General features: G+C 30.2%; 1 protein-coding gene across 1 annotated transcript; it reads left to right on the top strand.

Moving 5' to 3' along the window:
* Positions 1-2,961: 2,961 nt before the first annotated feature.
* On the top strand, positions 2,962-3,822 carry LOC105039739 (fasciclin-like arabinogalactan protein 14). Its single transcript, XM_010916002.3, has one exon. It carries the CDS (start codon positions 2,962-2,964, stop codon positions 3,808-3,810), a length of 849 nt encoding a protein of 282 aa, XP_010914304.1. The 3' UTR covers positions 3,811-3,822.
* Positions 3,823-10,781: the final 6,959 nt, after the last annotated feature.

Raw genomic sequence — 10,781 nt, 5'->3', positions numbered from 1 at the left:
TACAATGTTTAATTATCTGGTATCATTGGTAGTTTACATCATGTTTATAGTTTCTATAAAATGTGTTAATTTGAAGATGCCATCTTTTGCTGGTCTAACAATCTACTATTAGGTGAGCACCAATAGAGCTTTTAAAGTGTTTTTTTGTTTGTGGTTTATGTTACCGTTACTTTTAGCTTAGAAAGAGAAATAAAAATGGAATTCAGTAGATGCTTCCAACACACGATGTTAAGAAGTTCCTTTGATTTATATAGACATGAGGAAAAGATCTGTGGGAGGAAATATATATAAAGGTTGAATTACCGGCAGCCAGACCTTAGAGTATGAGAAGATAGGGAAGGTAACATTTATAGTCATAAGAAGGCATATACCAAATGATAAGTGCCTAGTCAAAAAGAAAGCCTAGTAATCATTTATAAGAATCAAGTTGGTATTTTTTTCTTCTGGGAAAAAAAAAAAATCAAGCTAATAATTTTCTTAAGGACCTGTTTGAATAATCTTATACAATCCAACAGAATTTTATAGGAACAGAAGCCAAGCCAAGCCAGGCCTATATTCACAGAATTCACGTGATTTTTTTTTTTTTTTAGAGTGGGCTGGCTCAAATCCGACGGGAACAGAAAAAATGAGACTCACTGGTTTTCTTTTTTCCATCCTACTGGAATTGATGGAAAGAAATTCGGTTGACATGGGCTGAACCAGGTCTCATATTCTATAATACTAAAAATCATGTTTCCAATCCTGAGAATCCAATAAGACTATCCAAATAGGCCCTCGGTGTTTGAAGCTAACTCATAATGATAGAAGAGTATCTGTGTAGGTCTCTGTTTGGTGTTTGCTTGGCGCTGCTTGCTGCAAGAATCGCTTTCATGCCACTCTGGAGCTAACCACTTTTCTCCCATTACAAAGCACTTTATTTTGTTTCTTGTCATTAGTGATTATAGACACCCAATGAGTGGTTTTAGCTAGCGGATGAACCACTTCCAATTCAACTTTTGGGTTGGGTTCTTTCTGAAGGTTATTGCTTGCTGAAGTATTTCGGTTTTACTTCTATAACAAAATCACATAATTCCAGATTCAGACTTTAGTCGTTGGAATTAATCTTTTCCATCATGTTAAAACTCTAATGCAAGTGAAGTTACTGAAAACCCTTTTCTTTTAATTTTTTCTGGAGAATGACCAGCCAAGTGCTTTGTTTCTTAGTCGAGATTGAGAGCAAGTGGTAGAAGCAGTGATTCCAAGTCCCATAGGCATTTCTTTTGTTTTCTCCAGATGATTTGAATTAGTGTATCTCTAGTAATCCAACATCTTTAGTCACTAGCAATTGGTATCACCTGTTCATTCACCTAATCCAAGTTCAGCAATCTCATTTGGCAATCAGGATTGCTGAGGCCATGGAAGTGGGCAGGGACTGGATGGGTGACCTTCGGTATTTTCTTAAAAATTATTCACATGTCTCACACTATTTTCTTCACAATGTGGTACAATTCATATAAGAATTGCTTTGTTTCTTGGTGGTGGATGCTGCTCATATGGCTAAAGGGAATGCATGTACATGAATTGCTTTTGTAGATGTTTTTATAGCTCAAATTGCTCCAATTTCAAATTATTTCGTTATGCAGTATGACCATTTGTTTTTGATGATGGCTTGTTTTCATCAAACATCAATTTTAATCCTGGTCAGCATTTGAAAGTAGCCACTGTGCTTCTGGTGGATTCTCTTGATGATACTGGAAACAGACTCCCACTTCACCTAGGGCGATATCTTCCAGAGAAGGGCAGGTCCCTAGCCATCCGGCGCCAAAAAAATACCTTTCCATTCCGACTTAATTGAGGGGTGAAAAAAATTGTTGGGTTAAATAAATTTACATAAGCAATTTTACTCAAACTAAATCAAGGTTATTGATGAACTAAATAAAACCAGAATCTTGCGTGTCTATGAACATCTTAGGCCTTAGTGTTATTATACATGTCGGATATAGAATCAATATATGGTTTTAATTATAAATGGATGGTTTTATTATCAAGCAAACAGATCTATGATATATTTTTTGTATTCATATAAATAAAGTGCATTGTTTAAGAAAATGTACTCCCAAATAAAATACTTTCAATCACAAATCTATGGGCATTATGCAGCTGCATTCTAACATTATAAACATTGTATATATTTATTATTTATTTGTGCTCATTCGTACTTGTATTAAGGGTGAATATTAATCTCCATGACAATTATCATCATCACTCTGCATTATTATCACCCATGACTTTCCTTATGTAGTAAACAAAGTAACTATTCTTCTTCTCAAATCTCATTACAGTATTTATAAATTGATCTTCGATCAAAACGTTTTCTATTTTGAGATTCAAGAAAAACCTTGAAAAGTCTTTCTTTAGAATTTTCAATAGTCTCTCCTTCTAATCCAGTGTAACCTCATAGGACTTGCACTTGCATTAGATATTTCTGGGTATTTTTTCAGGTCATGTGTCACCTTGTTAGTAGGTATTATGCAACCGATGAACTATGATGGGACAATGTGCTGCTCATGCCACACTATGGCATATCTAGCTTGGCATAAGGAACCCAACTCACTTGCTGACTATATCCTAATAGGGAACGATGGCAGATTTTTTTAACCACCAAAACGGACTCCTTACCATGCCAGCTAAAGCACCTCAGCCTCCAACAATTCAAACTCCTTCAGAGCCTCAACCTCTTAGAATTAATTGAAAGCTAATTTTCCTTCTATTTATTTGAGCTACCTTTCACCAACTAAATTTTGCGAGCTATAATAATCTAATAATGTCACCAACTTTCAATCACTATTTATCAACTGGAACTCCAAATTCTAAATATAGCAATCCTAATTAAGCCCTCACCTTCCACAACATTCTTCGCCTACATATTCACCTACTCCTCATCTTCCCCTACAAACTCTAGTCTCTTAGCTTCCCCTCCAAATGGCTCCCAAGCCCCAAGCCATCTTCCTCCTCTTGTCCTTACTCCTATCATCTGTTATGGCCTACAATGTCACACAGATCCTTGAGCCATTCTCTGATTTTGCTACCTTCAACAACTACCTTACACGAACCAAACTTGCCGATGAGATCAATCGCCGCCAAACAATCACCGTTCTTGTTGTTGATAACTCCAAAATGTCTGCTCTCTCATCCCTCGACGTTGAAACTCTTAAGCATGTCATGGCTGTACATGTCATCCTTGACTATTATGATGAAAATAAGCTCAGTCATATTTCCAACAATAGTGCTCTTCTCACCACTCTCTTCCAAACCACCGGCATCGCAAAAAATAATTTAGGGTTCTTAAATGTCACCAGAAAGCCTAATGAAGCGATGCTCTTTGGGTCAGCGTTTCAGAAGGCCCCTCTCAGCTCCACTTTCAGCAAGGTAATTATAACTATGCCTTATAACATATCAATTCTCCAAATTTCCGATCCAATCGTCCCACCTGGTATTGGGGGTGCAAAGAAAACATCATCATCTATGGCACCAAAAAATGCTCCAGCTCTGGCACCAGTAGCTAAACCAGCGAAGTCAACAGCAAATGCACCGGCTCCTATTGAAAAGTCAATGACTGATGCTCCTGTGGAAGCTCCCAATGCAGTTGATAGCCCTGCAGCTGCTCTAAAGGCAAATGCATCTAAACCAACTTCAGATGCACCTGTAGCATCACCCACCCCTCCCAGAAAAGTTGCAAATATGTCTGCATCCAGTTCTTCAGCAAGCCGATTGGTAGTCGATTCCATCGTTGGGCTTGTCATTGGTGTTGTTCTCTTGGTTGCTTTCTAGAATGGCTTAGCATGTAAGGATTGTTGATTTTGGTGTATTGTATCTTTATTTTTTTTTGATGTAAGGATTTTTTTTTTTTTTTTTTTGATTGTTGATTTTGGTGTATTGTATCTTGATGAATTTGAAGGGTTTAATAGTGGAATTTTGAACTTGTAGAGAATAATTTAATATCGTTAATTTTTTTTTTTTTTTGATGGATATATCTAAATCATAAGAAGGTATAATTTGTCTAGTGAAAATAAATGAATGGCCGCTACTTTAAAAGTGCGCTAAAGCACTGCTTGTAAGTCAAATGTTCATGCTACTGGTATAATTAAACTTATAATATTATATATAAGAAATCAAAATAAGTATAATATAATGCTACGAACAAATTCGATTGGTAAGTAATAAGTAGAAATCAACAAGGAAGCAATATGTAATAGCAAGAATAAAAAGGAAAAAGAAAAAAGAAAAGGAAGAGGAGGAGGTTTAAGAAAGTGGACGATGATGCCAAAGAAATAATCAAGAAACTAATGGCAAAATATGAAGAGCGTTGTAGAACCGAACAGAATCTCAAAACTTAATAAATTTTTAGTATATATTTTATGTGAGAAATCATACAGTTGTGTTATTAGTCTTACATTGATTATTCGTTAGAAAAATCTTGATATTTGTATAGGATCAAAAAATACAAATAATATCTCTTGTATAGCTTTTTGGGCTAAGATCTTAGATTGTTACAAATGGAATCATAGTTGATCCAGCTAATAATTTATGTGCATTATAGGATACTATTGTATGGTTTCATTAGGATTAATCATAGACTCATCTTAGTGTTTATGAATGAATTTGCATGAATTCAGATCCTTAGCCTAGTGAGGACATCTGTATGTATTTAGTTTCATATCGATTATTCACTGCAAAGATTTTAAGTATTTGTATAAGATCAAAGAATCTAAATAATATCTTACAATTAGTTTTTTTGGGTGAAATTTTGAATTGTTATATTTTAAGTTTCAAATGATGTATACTTGTTAGTTTACTGGCCGTATCTTACTCTTATGGATTTTAAATAAAAAATTCTACTTAATAATTATTTTTGTAGAAAATATTGTATTTCTTTTTGCAAAATAATATACATTCGGAGGTTAGTGAAAACTTTTACTCTGGACCTAAATATGAGAGAGATGATAGCTTGAAAAAATATATATCAGATATTTGAAATATATGTATGGGATGCTCAATACATGCATGCTACACATATGCATACATCTGCCATCCCATAGTTCAATCCATAGGTAAAATTGTTTGGGGATTCCTAAATATATATTTGTGAGAACATCCCACACTCTTATATAAAACCAATAATTAAGTGATATTTTATTGTAAAATTCACCTTACTCGTTTTCTTTCTTAAAGAAATCGGGGTTCCATGATTCATCTTTGAACTCAAGACATCTCCTAAATTGAGGAAGACGTGAACCTGCTAAATCCAATTAGTACATTGGATCTTTTCTAATTTTAGAGAATCTGAATCTATTTCACGAATATATCATTTAAAACTCTAAATTAAAAGAAAAATATATTTTATTGGTCAACATTGATTGAATAGATTCGACACCAACTGTCTGTGTCTGAATTTCATACTGGATTCATAGATTGGGAAATCCATTTAAGCATGGCCTGTATCAACTTGATATTGCTCTAGCCCAAATTCTATAGAAAGAAGAAAAATTGACCTTTGTAAACCTTTTTTTATTCCTACAAACCAACAGATTCCCAGATTGAACTTTAGAGTGGGAAATTGGTGGGGCTTCAGAAGATACCAGGCTAGCGACCAACAGGCTCCCAGTGAGAATATCTAAACAGATCTTTAACCTCCTATTTGGTATAAAAGATGGATTAAAAGAAAGATGAATAGAAAAGAAAAAAATGGATGGAGGAAAACTTCATCCATCCTTGTATATGTTTGGTGAAATATGAAAAGATGGATGGAAATATTTTTTTCCTCTGTTTGGTATATAAGGAATGAGAGGAAGGATGGATGATATTTGTATAATATTTTACTAAACTATTCTTTGATAAAAATATTATTATTATCAATTTATAACATTTATTTATATTAAAGAAATAAACAATCTATAAACTTATAATCTTTATAATATATAATTATATTTAAAATTATATAAATATATAATTTTATAAATTAATTATATAAATAACTAACTAATTTATAATTTAATTTAAATAGTTAATTAATATTATATAAATAGTTAATTAAAAATAATAAATATAAATAGAAAAATAAAAGATGATCTAATTTTTAATTATAATTATAGAAATTATATATATAAATTAAAATAATAACTAATAAAATTTAATAATATATGATTAATAGTATATATAAAAAAATTAATGAAAAAAAGAAGTATTATTTTTTTATTAAAAAAATAATAAGAGATAATTTTGTCAATGTTAAAATCTATCCTTCAATGTTTCATCCATCCTTCTTTTATCTTTGTAATTTAGAAGGATGTAAAATGATGGGTTAGAGTGGATGGACAATCTATTTTTTTTTAACTAATTTTTTTATAATTTTTTAAATTAAATGATAGATAGAGATAATCTATCCTTTCAATTTTATTTATCCATATGATTCTAACTAAATACAGCATAATAGTTGGCTATTTCTCCAAGTCTGATTGTTTAGCCCTCTTAAGAAAAATGTAATTGTATTGGATACCGGCTTGGATCAAACATACACACACACGGGATCTCAAGTTGCACGGAAAGTGATTCACAATAAATTGACGTTTAAAAGTAAGAAAAATCGTACGAGGATCAACAAGGGATCAAATGGCACAGCACAAAGTTTGCGGTTGGAACCCAACAACCTTTCCTTCCCAGCTCTTAATGACTTTGACGAATCTATCGCTGCACAATAAATGTATCCGTTTCTCGGTTTTAGTCCTATCAATTGCTCCTTTTTTTTTTTTCCTCTCTGAAAAAGAGACTACCAACTGTTCAAAATTTTTAAAATTTTTTTTTGACATAATATATAATATTTTATTAATATTAAAAAAAAAAAAAAAAAAAAAAGGAGACCGAGGAGGAGGGGAGCCTTATAATATATGCATCAAATATTAGTATATGAATATAGATATAAATTAAATAAAAAAATTTATAATAATTATTTTAAATATATATATGGATACAAATTGAATATTCGAAGTATAGACACAAATAAGCATATAATTTAGATAATTGAGCTTTATGACTATAGAATTAAAAAAAATATTAAATTGAAATAAATTAAATTATTAATTTATATCTATATATATTTAAAATAAATATAGATATTAATTTTTGTATTCGATTAATATCTATTGCGGCCAATCTCCTCGTCGTCTGGTCGTCGGGAACGAGTGCCTGCAAAAGAAGTCCGCACTGACTGGGGGTGACTCCGGCGGAGACCCTCCGATGGTCAAGTCAGAGAGGAGACTAGGCAACAGTAGAAAAGAATCAAAGAGCTCAGCGAGAGAGAGAAAGTAAAGTAAGTCCAAGAGTTTCGAAGGGACCTCCTCGCAGCGTTGTTGCCTTTCCCGTTTTATAGTAGAGTGCGGCATGGCACCGTCATTAATGGCGCAGACAATGGAAGGAGTTGTCAAATCATCGGAGGCTGTCAGAGTCACCGTGGGCTGTCAAATCACCGTGGGTTGTTAGAACGAACCCATATCCTCGGCAGGACAATTTTTCAGGGCAGCTATGCCGCATGCCCTTGTCAGGATGGCGGCCCTCAATAGTCGTACAGCATTTGAGGAAGCCGACCGACCATACGTCGGCATTTGGTTGTGGGATGTCGGGTGATGACCCGGAGGCACCGTCGGCTGGTCAGGTGTCTTGCTTAAGTCGGACGTCAGCTACCACCCTCGACAATGAGTCGGTAATATGGGTTCGACCACTCGATTGGTCGGGAACAGCATGGGTCGGTTCGACCGACACTCCTTCAGTCGGATAATGTCGAAAGCTACTATCGGCGGTCGTCGATCAGTACGGTCGGTAGAGTCGGATCCGACGGTGAGCTGGGGTATGGGGGTCAGTTAGTATATCCCAACAATATCTATATTTATATTTATATTTGTCTAAATAAATAAATATAGATATGAATAAGGATATAACTCAAATAATTAAATTTTATGATCATGACATCAAAGATATTATTAGTTGAATAATAAATCTAATTAATATCATATAAATATATATACGTATGTATATATATATATATATATATAATTTATGACTACTATATAAAAGTAAATAGAGTTGTCAATATAACATGAAATTTGGATATGGGTCGAGTAGTTATTTATCTATATTTTTTTTATTTTTTAAATATAAATATGAATATTAATTGTGTACTCGTATTTTTATTTGTATTTAGATAAATCGAATGTGAGAATGAATCTGACAAATATTATAGTTTATTTTTTACTTTAAGATGATCTGATGGAGCTCTTTTCTCGAATAATACAAAAAAAAAACTTTTTTATCAAAATATATTCAAACCAAACTTATTTACCAAAATGATGTAAGAGGGAAAAACGCCATTTTGAATGGCGTTTTTCCCCCTGCCACGTCACTCCCCATTTCCACGGTAGCATCGTCCCAAAAAAAAAAAAAAAAAGGAAGAAACGCCATTTGGAATGGCGCTTTTAAAAACGCCATTCCAAATGGCGCTTTTAAAAACGCCATTTTGAATGGTGTTTTTAAAAACGCCATTCAAAATGGCGTTTTACAATTTTCCCACCCAAAAATAAAGGAAAAAATCGTGGGAAAATGGAAAATTTTATTTTTTAAAATTTAAAATTAGTAAATAAATTAAAAATTTTAATTTTGATTGAATTTTAAAATATAAAGATTTGAATTTGTAATTCATTAAAAAAATTAATTTAGATTTTTTATTTCAAATTTTTTTTAAAAGATGTCCAAAAAAATCTTAAGAAATTAAAAAAAATATATCATAGAAAATAAAAAAAGAGAAAAAAATATGAAAGAAATAAAAATTTGAAATTAAATTGAAAAACATCATTCGAAATACTTGTCTTCAAAATTTTTAAGAAAATTAAAAATTATAAAATTTTTAAAAAATAAAAAAAAAAGAATTATAATGTAAAAATAAAAAAGAATAAAATTTTAAAGATAAATTGAAATTAAAATATTATTTTAAATTACTTTCTCAAATAAAAAATAATAAATTAAAAAAAGATTCAAAAAAATTTTAAAAATAGGCTAAAAAAATTTTATAAAAATAAAATAAGTCTTTAAAAACGCCATTTTGTAAATTGAACTTTAGAAAAAATAATAATTTTTTAATTAAAAAAAAAGAATACGTAATAGAATGCTAAAAAGAAAAAAATGGAAGAGAAATGAAATTATAATTTCAAATGATAACTATTTTAAAATAAATAAAAAAAAGTATCATAGGAAAATAAAAAAATAACAATAAAATAAGAATTATAATTATAAATTTTAAAAAAATTTAATTTTAATTTAAATTAAAAATTATCATTTAAATTATTATTTTCATTTTTTTATTTAATTTATTTATTAAAAGATTACAAATACATAATATAAAAAATTGTAAGAAAAGTAGATTTATATTTTTTAGTCGACCCCATGAATCGACTCATGGCTAAAAGAGTTTAACGGCACGCAAAATTTTTGACTGCGACACTCTGTGAGTCGATCCCTTGACTTTCTTTCTGGTAATTTTTATTTTTTAAATTTTTTAAATAGAGGAAGAGAGAGGAAGAGGGAGAGAGGAGGCAGCTCACCGTCGTGCTGTCGGAGAGACGCCGGAGTAGGGAGAAAGAAGAAGAGGGAGAAGGAGAGAAGAAGGGGGGAAAGGATAAAACGCCGTTTCCTTCGGTGTTTTTTTATTCTTTTTCTTTTTTCTAAATTTTTTAAATTTTTTTTCATAATTTGTTTAATTATTTTTTTTAATTTATTAAATTTTTTAATGAGGATAGTAATTTGAATGATAATTTTTAATTGAAATTAAAGATAATTTTTTGTTTTAAATTATAATTTCTATTTTATTACCATTTTTTATCTTTTATTTACTTTTTTTATGATATATTTTTTAATTTAATTTATAATTTTTATAATTTAAAAATATAATATTAGTTTTCTTTCATTTTTATGATATATTATGTATTCTTTTCCTTTACTTAAATTTGTAAAGGAAGAAGGAGAAGATCGAGAAGGGAGAAGGAGAAGGGAGAAGGAGGGGAAAAAGGGGTTTGGGGAGGGGAGAGAATGGGGTTTGGTGATGGCATCTGGGGGATGTAGGACGAAGAAGACGCTGCCATCTGTGGATGAAAAAGCGGTGGCATCTGTGCATTAAAAAAATAAAAAATAAAAAAAAATTTTAAATTATAATTTCATTTTTCTTCCATTTTTTTCTTTTTAGCATTCTATTACGTATTCTTTTTCTTTAATTAAAAAATTATTATTTTTTCTAAAGTTCAATTTACAAAATTTTTTTCCACATTTTTACACTGGATTTATTTTTTGATCAAAATTTAATTCAAATTAAATTTTCCTCCCTTTTTTTTCTTTATTTAAAATATTTTTAAAATAATAATATTTAAATTAATTTAGTTATTTAAAATATTATTTTTAATTTTAATTACAATTTTAATTCTTATTTCTTAAAATTAAAAGTTATAAACTTTGTTCTTCAATTACAATTACAATTTCTATTTTTTTTCAATTCTTTATATTTTTATAAAAAATTTTTAACCTATTTTTAAAAATTTTTTGAATCTTTTTCTCTTTTTTTATTTTCTATGATAATTTTTTTTGAATTTCTTAAGATTTTTTTGGACATCTTTTAAAAAAAATTTGAAATAAAAAATCTAAATTAATTTTTTTAATGAATTACAAATTCAAATCTTTATATTTTAAAATTCAATCAAAATTTAAAT

Source organism: Elaeis guineensis, chromosome 1 (genome assembly GCF_000442705.2).
Source record: "Elaeis guineensis isolate ETL-2024a chromosome 1, EG11, whole genome shotgun sequence".
In the NCBI taxonomy this organism is placed as follows: domain Eukaryota; kingdom Viridiplantae; phylum Streptophyta; class Magnoliopsida; order Arecales; family Arecaceae; genus Elaeis; species Elaeis guineensis.
This window is presented reverse-complemented; position numbering and strand designations above follow the sequence as displayed.